General features: G+C 33.9%; 1 protein-coding gene across 1 annotated transcript in view; it reads left to right on the top strand.

The window, feature by feature from the left end:
• Positions 1-16,132, top strand: part of CNTN1 (contactin 1) — a 229,815-nt gene that overhangs the window by 113,348 nt on the left and 100,335 nt on the right. The window contains exon 15 of the mRNA XM_060166540.1: positions 9,346-9,466. Coding sequence (XP_060022523.1) covers positions 9,346-9,466 — 121 coding nt within the window. The remainder of the gene's footprint in view (positions 1-9,345; positions 9,467-16,132) is intronic.

Genomic DNA, 16,132 nt, shown 5'->3' with positions numbered 1-16,132 from the left:
TCCAGAGTTATGGGGTAACAGGTTACAGCAGAAAAGGAGTGTTAGGCCATAATCCAGACTAAGACAAGAATCAAATTAGAGCTGAAGAAACAGCAGAAAACCAAGAGGGCACAGTGAGATGATGTAAGCCCTAAAATGGTTGTTCTAAACCAGGAACAATTTTTCTCCCTAGGGAAATTTGGTCATATTTGGAGACATTTTTGTTTATCACAACTGAAGGCAAGTGGTGTATTACGGGCACCTGTCTAGCACAGGTGCTGCTAAATATCCCATAATGCTGAGGACAGTCCTCCACAACAGAGAATTAACTGGTCCAAATTATCCATAGGGTCAAGATTGAGAAATGCTGTTCTCAAGGGAGATTTTTTTTAAAAAGACTTAAGAAAAAAGGGACTGAAAAGTTTTAAGCATAGTATATTGGAAACAAAGAGAAGTTATATTATTTTGAGCAAATGAGAGTGCCGAAGACAAAAAAAGAAATTATAAGAGGATAGATAAAGCATTTTTCAAAATAGTATCAGAAGTAGAGGATAGACTGCATGTGTTTCGCGAATTCAAGACTCTTTAAATTTTGGGAGAAAGAAAGAAATATGTGAAATGTCCCCTGACATAGTTCTGTGGTCCACACAAAACCCACAAAGGCAGGCTACCTGTGCCCAAATTGTTTCTCTACTAAGGGTAATTAACTGGAAAAGAGAGAATTCTATCATCCCTCATTCTGTCTGAACTTTCTCTACCTCCCTTTCATTACCCTAATAAAACTTGACTTACACCTAACTATTCTATTTTATTTTGCTATCTTCTAGATCATCACACTTCCAGGGCAGAGATCATGCCAGCTAAAGTTATTCTCTAGCAGAGACTCCCAGAGTCTAGACTTTAGGAAGCATTTGTCAAAGATAAGGTTAAATATTTGGAATTAAGCACATATAGCAGCAAGTCTTTTTTCTTCAGAAATGTACTGGTTTGGAGAAATTTCCAAAAATTCATTCAAAATTAAAGTCCCATTTGTTTTACATAGAACTCCTTGCATACTTAATCATCACTGGAATAATTATTCTGGCTCTTTATGCTTGCAAAATACAGTGTGTATATAAAATAAAAAGAAGGGGAAATAAACAAACTTTTGGTGTCTTAGGAATTTTATTTTATAATTTTACATTGTCAATTTTGATGTTTTATTTACTATATCACACTAGAAATATACTATTTTGTCATTAGCTCTCATATTCCCAAAAAACTAACTAATTTTTTAAAAAACTAGTTTTTAAAACAGAACTTTATCTAAAGATCTGGAATTTTGTTGTTGTTTTGCCCTTGACAAGTTATATGATCTTGGGCAAAACAGTCAATCTGTGCCTCAGGCTTCTCATCTGTCATATGAGGAAGTTGGGCCACACCAGAAGTTTTGAAAAACAGCAACAGAAGGTTTTTAGCAGCAGAATTCTTTTTGCAAAGAAAATTTAAATTAGAACCCCAATAAATATCAAAGATGAAGGTAAAGTTGGTCTGACTGAAAAAATTGTACCCATGTTTGTGACCATGTGTAGGAGACCAAAGCCTTAACTATAGGGCATCTCACATCTTCCTGTCCCAAAACACATCCCATTCTGATCCCTTCTTTCTACCAAGTGATCCATGAAGGTCTTCAGAACCCTAAGGCTAATGGAAACCAATTTAAAAACCATATAAATTAAACAGTGTTCAAGTTTTCTTTCAACTCAAAAATATGGGTTCTAAACCCAAGGCTTTGATGGTTTTGTCCATCATTTAAAATGCTTAGTAGACATCGAAAAGAAAATTTCCTTCCTTATGAGTTTTAATTTAAAATGGTCCGATTGATCAAAATTGAACTCTTCAGCCATCAAAATAGCCAAATTCAGGGATATTCAACATCTCCATTGATCGAATAAGTACGGGGTGACCTCTCAGTAATTATCCTAAACTATTTCCCTAATATATTTAAGTATGTATATTTGTAATGATAATACTCATTTTCATAAGATTTTGTAAGTTATGTCTTTTTAATTTTTTTTTACATTCAGGCAAACTTAATGCTGATACATTACTTAAAATAACACTAACTTGAATATTAGATCATATTAGGAAATTAATGTTAATTATGTTGTGTGTGAAAATGGTTCTGTGATTATTTAAGAGAATGGTTTTACCATTTTGGAGATTCAATTTAATATTTTGACGAATGAATTACGATGGTATCAGTAATTTGTTTTTTAAGGGTTCAACAATAGATAGACAGCTAGAAAATTAGATAAAGTGAATATGGCAAGAAGTTTACAACTGTTGAATCTAACTGGTTAGTATATGGGTGGCCATTGTACTATTCTTTCTATTTTCTTATGTTTGAGCATTTAAATAGGTTAAAAATTAAAGAAAGAAAGAAAGAAAATATAACATATTGTATTTTTCCTGTTATGAGAAAATATCCACTTTTACCTACCAAACTGTGAATCTAAGTTCGATTGTTTGATCCATGAAGGACTACTTTGGCAACAGCTTAACTTGGGGAAAACAGGTTAACTATTGAGCCTTCTACCAGTAGCTTAACTTAAAATCTAAAATTCCTTATGTGTAAAATGGAAAGATTAAACATATCTCCCTGAGTCTTATAAAAATTAAATAGGAAACATATATGTAAAGTAGTTAGCACATTGCAAGGCATCTTAAGGGCATTTAATAAGCTAGATCAGGTATTAGTAGGAGTTCGTAGTAGCTACAGCAATGGCAGTAACAATAGCAGAAGTTGTAGTAGCAATCTTAATATTGATATTAATAGCAGCAGTAGTAGTATCCTATTAACGGCAACAGTGGTGGCAGTAGTGGTGGTTGTAGTTACAGTATTATTGTGTCCTCATCTCTAAAATACAGTTAAGAATAGTACCCCTTTCCCAGGGTTGTTGTTATAAGTGAATTTGCACATGTAAAGTATTTATAATAGCCCCTGGCACCTATAAAACGCTTACTGTTTTTCTTTTTTTCTTTTTCTTTTTTTTTTTTTTGCTCGTGTGTTGGTGATGGTGGTGTTAAAGTTTGCAGTTGCATCTGATGAATTTGCTAGTTATTCCTTCTTTAACCTAGGAAGCCAAAAGTAAAAGAGAAAAATGTTTATTTTTCATGGATATAGCATGTATCATACATATTTATTAATTTTTGCTTACAGGTTTCTAGAGTATTCTCTTTAAAGGCCATGCTTTCCTCCAGTCTTCCATATTTGTCTCTTCATTCTGAACTTCAATGGAACAAAAGAGATGTTTTTATAGAGCCATTATGACCTCTAATCTTTACCTAGACCTTGTATATACTTTATGGCATATTTCTTTGTTCATTATGATTAACTGAATTTGTTAATACAACTTAGTAATTCAGACTCATTTATACTGCAGGACTGATTTTTCAAAGTTAGTTCATGGGGGAGTGGAAAGGAAGGAATAGGCATTTATATTTTGGAAGTCTTTTGATTTAAACTTGGGAAGTTTCTAAGTGGTAAACCACATATACACTTTGGAACATCCCTGAGCTGTGCTATCACAATTTCCAGTATGTGATTCAACTCTCCTCATACGAAGGGAAGCATTTTGTAATTCAGCCAAGCTGTGGTTTTTAGTGAAAATAGAGAGAGCATTCGTATCTAATTTGTGGCTAGAATGTGCTGAGAGCCATGATCTTTACTTGCTTTGTAAGCGTTCTGTCGACCACTGAGAACCTCAACTTCTCCTGGGGTATGGAAAGTGCTAGTGCCATTTATAAAAACGTCAGCAAAGCTTTTATACATACACAACTCAATTGGAAATGATATAGCATATTTTTTCTTTATTTTCCTTTTGAGGTGTTTCAGTGCCGCACCTTCACCAAATATAGATCAAATGAGAATAAATGTTAAAGTCGCTTATTACTGCTTTATGCAAATCGGCCTATCATTACCTACCTAAGTCCTAATGTTTAAAACAAGCCTAACTTTTAAAATGAGTTTAGCATTAAACTTTTAGAATAGTTTAATTAAAAGTTTTTAAGGAGTTTATTATGAAGATTTAGTAAGTATAACTTTAATATGATATTTTAAGACAAAATAGTTTGTGTTTTTCATTACATGTGAAAAGTATGAAAAGCATAACAACATTATTCCTCTCAGGATTAAATAAGTGAATATGAAAACAGCACTGTGTTTCAAACTGAGATTTTGGGGAAAATTATAGCAATTTCATTAAAGAAGATTATTAGGTGTACAGCATTCAAATATTTTACAAAGGGTAATTATGGTGTCGCAAATTATTTTTATATTATTTTCCTGCTCTCATTTTTTTATTATAAGGTTGAATTTTTTTAAATTTTAATTTCTGAAGTATTTTATTTTTTAAATTCCAATATAATCCCATGGTTCATTGAAATAGTGGAAGTTTAGCAACAGGATTATCTTTCATTTGGATACATGGAGCAACCCAAGTAGTGAGTTAACATAATAAAAGCATGCAATAGAGCTAAGTGCTTTTAATTTTATGCAAACATTATTCTTTCTCAAATATAACTATTATCTTGTGTCATGATAGTTTAAAAATATTTTTTAATATCTTTCCATTAATGAATATTTAATGTCAAAGTTCAGTACTATGATGTATTGAACTTTAAGGATGTTAAAGCACATTAAAGCAGTCTGTTTTATTAATATATAGTGTTTAAATTATTTTATTTTACGGTAATTATTTTATATTATTTTATTTTTTCTCACTAGAAATTGTCTCAGAAATATGTCAGTTAGCACCTACAATGGCTCAAGAAAAACTCTTTTATTATTACCTTCCCCATATACACAACTTTACTCTCTTCTTACTTTAAATATTTTTAAAAAGATAGCTATAGGTAATAAAATAATATTTCTTTACCCCTCCCCCCTTAGGTGAATTCTATTTAGTATGATATGTAGAATTGGTCAACTACAAAGTCAGGCAGAGTCCTCAAGACCATCTTCAGTTCTGAAACCAACTGCAAGTTCCAGGATTTGCCAAAACCAGCCTCAGTTTCCTTGTGCTAGAGGGAACTCACAGAATTCCCTGAAAGCTATTATGCTCATGGTTACAATTTATTACCCAAATAGCATGCAGATTGAAAGCAACGAAGGGAAGAAATGCATGGGGCAGAGCCCAGGAGACGTACCAAACATAGAGCTTCCATTGTTCTCTCCCCATGGAGTCAGGATACATTACTCTACCAGCTATGGTCTGTGGCAGTAGGCACAGAGAGAGTATTGCCAACCAGGGATGCTTTCTTGAGCTTTGATATCTAGAGATTTAACCAGGGCTTAATCATGTAGGCATTGATTGACTGATTGATTGCCCAAATGGTTAATCTTAATATCTAGGTTGATTGATAACACATGACCCAAAGCCCCTACCCTAAGCCACAATGTTAGTCTTTTTGGCATGGTCAGCCCGTACTCTAAAACTATACAGGTGTGGCTAACTTCCACCCTAAATCACATGGTTAGAACTCTTCAGTATGACCCAAGATGCCCAGGCAAAGAAAGAATACTACAGGTTACCTTCCAGAAGCTGACAGAAAGGGCAGATCTCTCTGTAAATTTGTGATTTGTATTATAAATTTTGAATTTGTAAAGGCCTAATTCTTTACAGCAAATATGGGTGGTTGAAAAACTTAGAGGTGTCCATTTTCTTATATGTCAACTGCATTCTTTTCTCTATAAATTTACACATTATTCCTAAAACGTTTATATTTACTGATGAAATTGTTTACAAATAATTTGAAATATTAATTGATAGCTGAACTCAGATATATGGATAGCAATAGTTGTTCTCAATTCAGCTATTTTATCTTATAATATTATCATTATCTTACCTGAAAAATCATATGAAATTACTAAAAGAATTTAATAAAAACATTTTAGATAATAGGTATTTTAATTCATTTATGCAATATTTATTTGTTGAATTCCTCCTGTATGTCAGATATCACAATACATAATTTGTATGTAATAATAAATAGGACCTAGTCTCTTCCTCAAAGAATTACAGTCTAGTAGAAGAAATGAACAATTAAATAATTAGAATAGAAAGGGATAGTTAAAATGAAAATATGCAAGGGGCAATCCCCTAACCAGGACTTTGGATTCTAGAGAAGAAAGGGGCATCTAAACCATGACTTGAAGTTAGCCAAGTGATAGAAGTGGGAGATGGGAGAATCCAGGCAATGCAAGTGATATGTACAAAGGTCTGCAGGAAAGAGAACACATGGTAAAATGTAAGTAAAATGTAAGTTTCTGGGGCACAGGAAGTGGGAAAAGAGGTGACAAGAGTGTGTACTTCATCCTGACATCAAAATGTCTCATTATTTGCTTACAAAATTCTGCCATTGTGATGCGCTATATGAACTTGCTATCCTAACTCTGCTTGTACCCGAAAAGAAGTAAACATATATTATCTTAAGAGCAGATGCCAGAAGTCTTAATAAGCATGCTGAAAAATTCACTTAAACAATGTATATTTGGTGTTGTTATATCCCTGGGACTGTGCTGGTCTTAGGGATACAGCACATACAGCTGTACACATGTAACACAGGGATACAATGCTGAAGAAATCAGGCATGTTTCCTCCTCTCATAAAACTTACAGTCCTTCAGGGAAACCAACTTTAATCATATAATTGCAAAAATATTTTATTGTAAATGATATATATAATATCACATTAAGTAAAATGTGCTATGGCAAAATGTAACAACAGAAAACAGAAAGACTTGCTTAAGGAAATGATTTGAACTGATATTGGTGGGGGAGGGTAAATGTTATTTAGATGAAGGTGGTAAGATGGTGGGGTATGAAGAGATCAAATTCCAGGAAAGGAAACACCTTGGAGAACCAGAGATAGGAGATAACAAGATACATTTAAGGTCTTAAAAAGGGAATGTTCTTCTGGAGAACAGAGTGTAATTGCAATGGTGGCACTAGTTGAGCTGGAATATTGGACAGAATTTAGAGAATGGAGCCAAGTTGACTATCATAACACTTACGGCTTTTATTCCAAGAAGTGGAACATTTTTAAAGGTTTTAGTTTGTTTTTATAGAAAGGGATGATTTGATCATAATTTGCATTTTTTAAAGGTCACCCTGAGTGCTAAGTAGAGAAAAGAATAGATGGGACAGGGGTGAGGGTCATGACCAAATAGGACATAGTAGTTCAGTGAGAGATGTTGGTAGCTTGGACAAGGTCAGAGGAAGTGTTGAAGAAGAGGAAGGGATAAATTCAATAATTTATTTTGGAATTATAGGGAAGTTGAAGAAGATGAGAGGTTAAGAATTTTCTCAAACTTTCTGGAAAATGTGCTGTCACAGATGACTAGAAAAGTTGGGTGTTTGGGGAAGAAAGGTCAAGTGCTATTAGAAGTCAAGTAAAATGAGTTGAAGAGTTGGGAACCAGATTAAAATGGACTGAGGGGTAAGAGGTAAAGAAACGGCAAAAGCTAAAAACAGAAAGTAAGGGTTTGAGGAAGAAGTATCGTCAGAATCCAAGCAACGATCCAATAATTAAGCAGCTTAACGAGGAAAGAAGAATAGTTGTTTGTTTCCAAGGGAAAGAAGAGAAGAGCAGAGAGAGGTAAGATATGGGAGTGAGAGTGAGTGCCAACAAGATGATAGGGAACAGAGACAGGTGAAGGTCACTGAGAAATCCTTAGTAAAATTATGACCAGCAGGACTTTTAAAAATAGAAATATACAGTGGATGATAATTGCCCTACTTTGTGGGATACAACCAATTCCATGACCTTTAACTCTTTAGTACACCTACTTTACTAGGGAATACTTCATGCTAGTAGGTTTCATGGCAAAATAGAGAAAAGGTTGGTCTGGAGCTCCTTGGTCAAGAGAACAGAAGGAAAGAATTCCCCTACCTTAGGAATTTGAGGAAATCTTGGAAACTGGATTTTTACCCAATCTTAGACCTCAAGGGACAGGAGGACCCCAACTAACATTAAATTGTATGACCCCTAGTTTCATTTTTCAGAGATTTTAATTACTGAAACCAAGGAACAAGGTGTGTGGCCACTGACCAGTTCTTTATATGGAGATAGTAGTATTCTATTACAACCAATTGAATCAATCTGCTCAGATGATAACTAGCTATTATTTTTAATTAATCTTATTAATCAAGCAAGGATTGCAACCCAAATACTTTCCAAGACCAGCAGGGAATTTAATATGTGAAGGGGCCACCAGCAGAACCAATGGTGAAGCAGAGCATTTATTCCATATATAGTCATTAAATAATTAAAATTTGCAGGTCTGTCATATAACAGAAACAATACCTTCATCTATTACGTGAAATATTAACCTAATCATTAGTTTTTCATCCTTTAATGTATCTGGATATCTATAATTGCAATAGTAAATCAATATTTTTGTTTCTCAGGGAAACCAAATGTCTATTTAAAAATCGAGTTTTCCAAATTTTTCTCTTAAGAGAGTATTTTGGAGATAATGAGCATGGACTATGTTATGCTCCTCCAACCAAGCAAACCAAGTAACCATAGTTAAATTACTTGGCTACTCTAAGTCTCACTTTTATCTTTAGTAAAATGGACAAAATAGGACCTATCTCATAGGAGTGTTTTCAGAAGAGAATCCCAGGATCTGTATAGAGGAGGCATTCTATAAATATTAGCTATTTTTAGAAACTGCATTGGGATGGTGCCTTATCATTCACAAGCAAAATTCCCTCAAGCCTCCTTAAAAAAAACATATGTTAAACACTATTCTAAGCACTGGGAATAGAGCAGTGAACAAGACAAAAATCCTTGCCCACAAGGAGGTTATATTTGGCCAAAACAGAACATGTTAGTAGAATTGTCCATTTTGACAGTTTCTGCACACTTTTAGTATCTTTGTAAAATGAACTGTGGCACGTCTTGAAATTAGTTGTTTAGACTGGTTTTACATAACCAAATTAATAATTCTCCCTAGCCATACAGCATTTATGTATCTTCATTGATATTGAGCATCAAGATTTTTGGACCTTCACATTTCTTTTTAAAAGACATCAATGAAATAGTTTCATCCTGTGTTTTCTCTCAAAATGCCCTCTGATTATATAAATAATAGAATACTAAAGACATTAAAGCTAAAAATGACCTTAGGTAATTCACTCTATTTTTCACTTGAGATACAAAAGCCCAGAGTTTAAGTAACCTAAGAACACACAGACAGTTAGCACATCTCGAACAGGTGTTCATTTTGTTAGGGGAAAATGTACCTCTCATATCCTAAATACCATTTAATTGGTGAAAAAAATGTACTGATTTGAATGACTGCTGTTTTTGCCAACAGCTGGATTCCAATGGCGAACTGCTCATCCGAAATGCCCAGCTAAAACACGCTGGGAGGTACACGTGTACCGCTCAGACAATTGTGGACAATTCTTCAGCCTCAGCTGACCTTGTTGTGCGAGGTAAGAGTTTCAACATTTTGGAATCACAAAACCAAAGCTATATGACTTACATAAATATGTATAATCTTCTGGTAACTCTGGTACGAATTCTTATATATTTAGAGTCTCAATCCTTGAGAACAGTTCTTCACCCATGCCTGATTTATGCCAGCCAAGTAGTAAACAGAACTGATTTTGTTTGTTTTACAAACTACGTATTTTTTAGCAACTTACACCACAAACCTCTTACTAAATGTTTGTGCTTTTAAACTTAGTACTTACCAGAAGTTCTCAGTTCCTGCTAATACTTTTCATGTGTTGAGTAGAGTTTTGTTTCCTTTTTTATTTTTTATGGAAAAAATACACTGGTGCTGTTTATTATAACCTCAAGTGTTATACATTTACCAGTATCATCTTAGAATAAAAAATGATTTGTACATGTATCATGTTTCTATTTGTTACTGATTTTCAGACTAGTGCTTTTGTTCTTATAAATGATTGAGAATGTGCTTGGATACATGCTTATTGAAAATACAATGCCTTTGCTACTGGCCTCTGCTATATAGCTGTGAGCCCAGCTCAGAATATGCCTTACTTTATTTAAAATCATTCATCAGCTCTTTACTCCCTGCCTACAGAATGTAGACCATTCCTTTTAGCTAAGTGCCCAAGAAGTTCCATGAGGTGTGGTGATCTCGGCCTGTTTAGCTTTAATCTCTCACCATTCCTCCTGACCAACTAGTCCACAGAAATACCCTAGGATTTCTACCTCTGTTCCTTGGTTCACAGCATTCCTTCTACATGCTGTTTTCATTGATTGTTGCCCAAATCTTATCCATCCTTCAAGACTTGGCTCAAGAAGTAACAAACTCATGAGTCATTTTTATGAGGTCCCAAATATGAGCCCTCTCTTCTAAACTCTCATAACAATTATTACTTTCTCTAATGTGTTTTATAGCAATCTGTACATATGAGTTACCTTCTCTACTAAGTTGTGAAATTCACATATGCATTTTTATTAATATTTAGTGAGTTGCAGAATTCTATCTCATAGTTTCATTGTTCTCTTTTTCCCTCTGTCTCAGTGACATGTTAAATTTTGTTTTTTTTCACATTTTACCTACTAGAAATATTTATTGACCATTATTTATTGCACTTTTTTTTTCAGTCAGCTTTTGCACAATCAGATAAACAATTAGTAAATGAGATGATATTCATGGTTTGTCTTAATACCCATTCTGGATTAATTGAAAATTAATAAAACTCCAAGGCTACAAAATGCTAAATTAAAGGAAGTTCATTTAAGTTCAGTATTTCCATTAGGAATATTTTGTTATCTGGGACATCCACTGTCTGTGAGAGTTATCAGGGAGAGGGACTATTCACTGTTCTTTCTAGTCAGACCACTAGCTGTTAAGTCACTTCCAGCAATACTCTATGCTTGTATTTAATTGAAATTATTTGCATATTAAAAGATTATCATTAGTGTTACAATAGGGGTTATGTTACAATGCCTGTGCATCAGGCATTGCATCAGACAATGCCTGTCTTCATATAATTACATTGCAGCAAACTCCCAGTACTCACAGGGAAGACGAAGTTTTACAGATGTAGTCAAAGAATATTAATAACCTTATCCACTCATACTTAGGTAATTAATAATCATCATACTCTGTATTTTTTACAGAAAAACCAATATAAAAAAGGTATAGCAGGTATTATGTGAAAATATAAAGTTTTTTTTTTTTTTCTAAAGCCCTTTAGTCATAGGAAATATAATTTAAAGCAAAGCAATCTGGCAAGTGCACTTAGTAGAAATATGATATAGCATTTTAAGTCCCTGCACTATAGCAGGATGTTGAAAAAAACTATACAGGTAGATAAAAAGTATTGCTTAACACTGATAAAAGTCTGAAAGTTGTAATCATTCTCCAAATGTTATTTCTAATAATATAAAAGGTATTCATTTTATATCAAGAGAAATTTGCAATTCAAATAGTCAAATACATTTCTGCATAGCTGCATTCTGATGGCCAACTACTCAGCAGCAGTAATAAAAGTCACAAGGTAATTGGGGGATCCAGACTTCAAGGTGACCCTCAGTGATCCTTGCTTTCTGATAAACCAGCCCCTGTGTAATCCCTCTAACACTTAGGGTTGGTGTATGTGACAGCACTGAACATTGTCATAAATCACATTGCTGCTTCTGCCTTGGTTTTTGGAATTCTCATTTTGGAGGAAGCCAACTACCATGTCATGGGGATATTTCAGCAATCTTGTAGAGAAGCCCACATGAAGAGGAAATGAGACCTCCTATTAATAACCAATACCAACTTCCCAGTCATTTGAGTGAGTCATCTAGAGAGCAGATCTTCCAGTCAAGCTTTCAGATGACTGTAGCCTTGGCCAACAGTTTGATTATAACTTTCATGGCAGACCCTGATCAAGCATTATTCAGCTAAGCCACTCAAGAATTCTTAATCCACAGAAACTGTAAGAGATAACTGTTTATATGTATAGCTGATTCACTTTGTTATAAAGCAGAAACTAACATACAATTGTAAAGCAACTATACTCCAATAAAGATGTTAAAAAAAAAAAAGAGATAACTGTTTACTATTGTTTTAAGCCACTCAGGCCTGGGGTAATTTGTTATGCAGCAGTAGATAACTAATACAACCATGGAATGTGCTGAAAGAAAAATAACTCTCCACCAAGAAGTATATATACAGACAAGTTATCATTTCATAATGAGGAAAAATAGTTATATTTAGACCAACAGAAACAGAGTTTATTTCCCAAGAGACTCTTATGTCTAAAGGAATATTTAATGGGTAAATTTCAGGAAGAAGGAAAATAATGCCAGAGTAAAGTTCTGAGACATCAAATAGCATGATGAACAAAGAAAACAGTAAAAATACCCAAATCTAAGCAAACAGAGCTAAACTAGACTTCAGAATATGCTGTGGTCTGGGTTTGAGAACTGGCAAGAATAAGTTGCACACTGATCAAGTTGATAGTTGCTTTTACTTCAAGTTTCTATTAAAACAACAAATCTGACAGATATATGTATGTATGTATGTATATGAATATGTGTGCATATTTTATATGGTCAAATATAGAGAATGCATGAAAATGATAATCACGAAATATAGGGGAGTTGTTACCCCTGGGTTGGAGATAGGAGAGGAGGTGAGTGTGGTTAAGGAGGGAGGGGACCCACAAAAGGCTACATCTGAATAAGTAATGTTTTATTTCTTAACCTGAATGGTGAGTTTTTAGGTGGTCATTTCTTATTTTATACAGCTTTACCTAAATGTTAAATATTTCTCAATATATTTAATTTAATTAAACAGGGTGACCTGCTATCCCCTACTTCCTCTCCACCAACCTTTTCAGCAAAGATTCATGAAAAATCTTTGTGTAACCTCTGGGTGCAGGTGCCAGACTGGGCTGTACATCAGATTTACTACTACAATTAATTTTAAATACACAATTCTAAGCCTCTCTTGGAAGTTTCTAAATTAATAGCTCTGGGATGGGTTTAGCAAAGCTAGCTTAAAGATTGGCCTGGTGAACCATGGTGCATCAACAATGGACACAGAAATTGACCCATACACATATGCTCAACTGATTTATAACAAAAATGAAAATTAATTCAGTGGAGGAAGATTAGCCTTTGCAATAAATGGTCCTAGAACAAATGAGGATTCATAGTTCAAAAAAAAAAAAAAAGGGCCTTGATCTAAACCTCAGACCTTATACATAATTAACTTGAAATGGATCATGGACTTATTTGTAAATTTTAAACTATGAAACTTTTAGAAAAATAAAGTATAGGTGAAAATCTTCAGCTCTTAAGGCTAGATGAAGAGTTCTTAGACTTGACACCAAAAGCATAATGCATAAAATGAAAAAGTGATAAACTGAACTTCATCAAAATTAAAAACTTTTGCTTTGTGAAAGTCCCTGTGAAGATGATGAAAAGACAAGCAACAGACTGGGAGAAAATATTTGCAAACCATATGTCCAAGAAAGGTTTGTATGTAAAACATATAAATAACTCTCAAAACTCAAAATTAAAATAACCTAATATGAAAAAAGATAAAAGATGTGAACAGACATTTCATCGAAGATGATATACAAATGGTAGATAAACACATAAAAGATGTTCAATGTCATTAACCATTAGGGAAATGCACATTTAAAGCCACAGTGATATATCACTACATACCTATAAGAATGGCTAAAATAAAAAAGAAATAGTGATGCAAAACAACAGAGTCACTCACTCACACATTGCTGGTGAAAATGTAGAATTGTACAGCCACCCTGGAAAACAGTATGGCTGTTTCCAAACATGTGCTTACTACAGGACCCAGTAGTTGCACTCTTGGACATTTATCTCAAAGACATTAAAACTTATGTCCACATAAAATATATATACACAAATGTTCATAGCTGTTTTATTCATGATAGCCCAACACTGGAAACAAATGCCCTTAAATAGATGAGTGGTTAAACAAACTGTGGTATATTAGTACCATGGACTACTACTTAGCAATAAGAGAAGAATGATCTATTGATGTGTGCAATTTGGATATATATCAAGGGAATTAATGCTGAGTGAAAGAAAGCCAACCTCAAAAGGTTACATACTGTATGATTCCATTTATTTAGCATTCTTGAAATGACAAAATTATAGAGATGGAGAGTAGATTAATGGTGGCTTAGGGAGGCTAGAGGAAGGGGAGTAGCTGTAGCCATGAAAGTGTACAACAGGGGATCCTCATGATGAAATTGTTCTGTATTTTAACTGTGGTCATGGTCCCAGAAGTCTACGCATGTGATAAAACTAAAAGTTTCTTAGAACTAAACAAACACATAAACACACAAATGAATGAATGTAAAACTAGCAAAATCTGTACTATAAGGTTGATGGATTATGTTGATGTCAATTTTCTGGTTCTGTTATTGTATTTAGTTATACAGAAAGTTATGGTGAGTAAATGAGTGAAGGATATGCAGGACCTTCCTGTATTAATTTTCACAGTTGCATGTGAATCTATAATTATCTCCAAAAAAATGTTTAAGAAAAAAATCACTGGACATAAAATACACTGAAAATATAAAGAAAATATGTACATATGGGCTCTTTTTTCAAAAATAGTATAATATTACTAGAAAGCAAAGAGTATGGCACACCCAGAGGTAATGTTTGAACAAGTGGTGGCCACCAAACTGCCTTCTGAGGAAGTGGATCCAGGCCTGGGAAGGACCTAGTGGGGTTGCAGCTTTGGAACCAGGGTTGAATTACTGAAGGCAGTAGAAGAGAGTGTGTGTTCTACTTCTTTCCCCAGAACCCTCCTTCACTCCTTTTTCCCTATGCATGTCTGTCTCCCCTTTAAATAAATACTGGATATATTTTTAAAGAATGTCATTATGGAGGGCATTAAATTACAGCATTCCAGAGTGACCAAGTGTTTAAACCTGGCCCGGGCTGGCAAATCTGTATTTTTAATAATGCCCCATGATGCCTGTGATGAAGTGGTCTTTAAATGGTTTTTGGAAATTATTGTTCTAGGGAATTCTTGGAAAATAGTTTGAAAGTCCTATTATTTTGTTTATGGAATGGGTAAATTACATTAGAAATGTGTTTCAAAAAGATGGTAAGGTCCCCTTTTCCTCCAATTCGTCCTGTTCAAACCAAATAGAAGTCAATCAACAGACAATTGAAAAACTGTTATGAATATTTGGCTAGAAGTCAGGGAAGGGAGCTCTGATGTAAGGACAGGAGTGGCATGGAAACGCAGGAAGGCAGTCCAGGTGGTGAGAAAAAGAGTTAACTCTTTTTTCCCTTACCCTCATATAATTTTAGCACAGCTACACTTAAGCCCTAAGTCACACCAAATAAGATAGCTTCAAAAACTCTAAAGTTAATCAAGAACCACTCAATCTATGTATCAACAGTAAGTAAATAAAAAAACAAAAACAAAATATGATGAAATATTTCCCAGCTAGAGCACTGATATAAAAATGAAGATAACTTTACAAGAGATTGTAATGCCATTTCTTGGTAATATGGCATTTCAAGTAATTTTTAAAGATTTTACTAATTTTTTTTCTATCAGAGCACATATTGACATCAATTTAAATTATTATTGTATTAGTGAAAGAGGTAATTTCAGAATAAAACTTTAAAACAGAGGTGCATATAATATAGCCAAAGGGATTTAGAACTCAAACAGCTACAAATTGCTTAATATCTAGAAGACCTTTACAGTTTAAAACTATTTTTAGTTAAAAAAAAAAGAACCAGCTATTAGACTTCAAATGGTTTTAGGCTTCTTATATAAAAATCCAAATCAAGAGGATCGATACAAATTTCCTTTTTGTTGTTGTTATTGTAATAAAGGTTGTACTAAATAGGTCCCACAAAAGTGTATTTCAGGTTGTTTCATCAAGTAAGTTTTGATGCACATCAACAGCCCTGTATGAATGTTTTTACCAAAAGATGTTTCTGGAGGACTTAGTGCTTTTCAGTTAAAAAAAAAGTGTCATTTAGAAGGAAAGGTGTTTCAGGATTTATCTGACAGCACCTGTGGGAACATTTACGTAGCTTGCCAAATCTAAATTCTCTTTTATGAGTGCACTTTTGGACAGCCTTCAAAAATGGACCATAAAATT

This window comes from Lagenorhynchus albirostris, chromosome 11 (genome assembly GCF_949774975.1).
Source record: "Lagenorhynchus albirostris chromosome 11, mLagAlb1.1, whole genome shotgun sequence".
In the NCBI taxonomy this organism is placed as follows: domain Eukaryota; kingdom Metazoa; phylum Chordata; class Mammalia; order Artiodactyla; family Delphinidae; genus Lagenorhynchus; species Lagenorhynchus albirostris.
The sequence above is the reverse complement of the archived record's forward strand: the minus strand, read 5'-3'. Positions and strand labels throughout refer to the sequence as shown.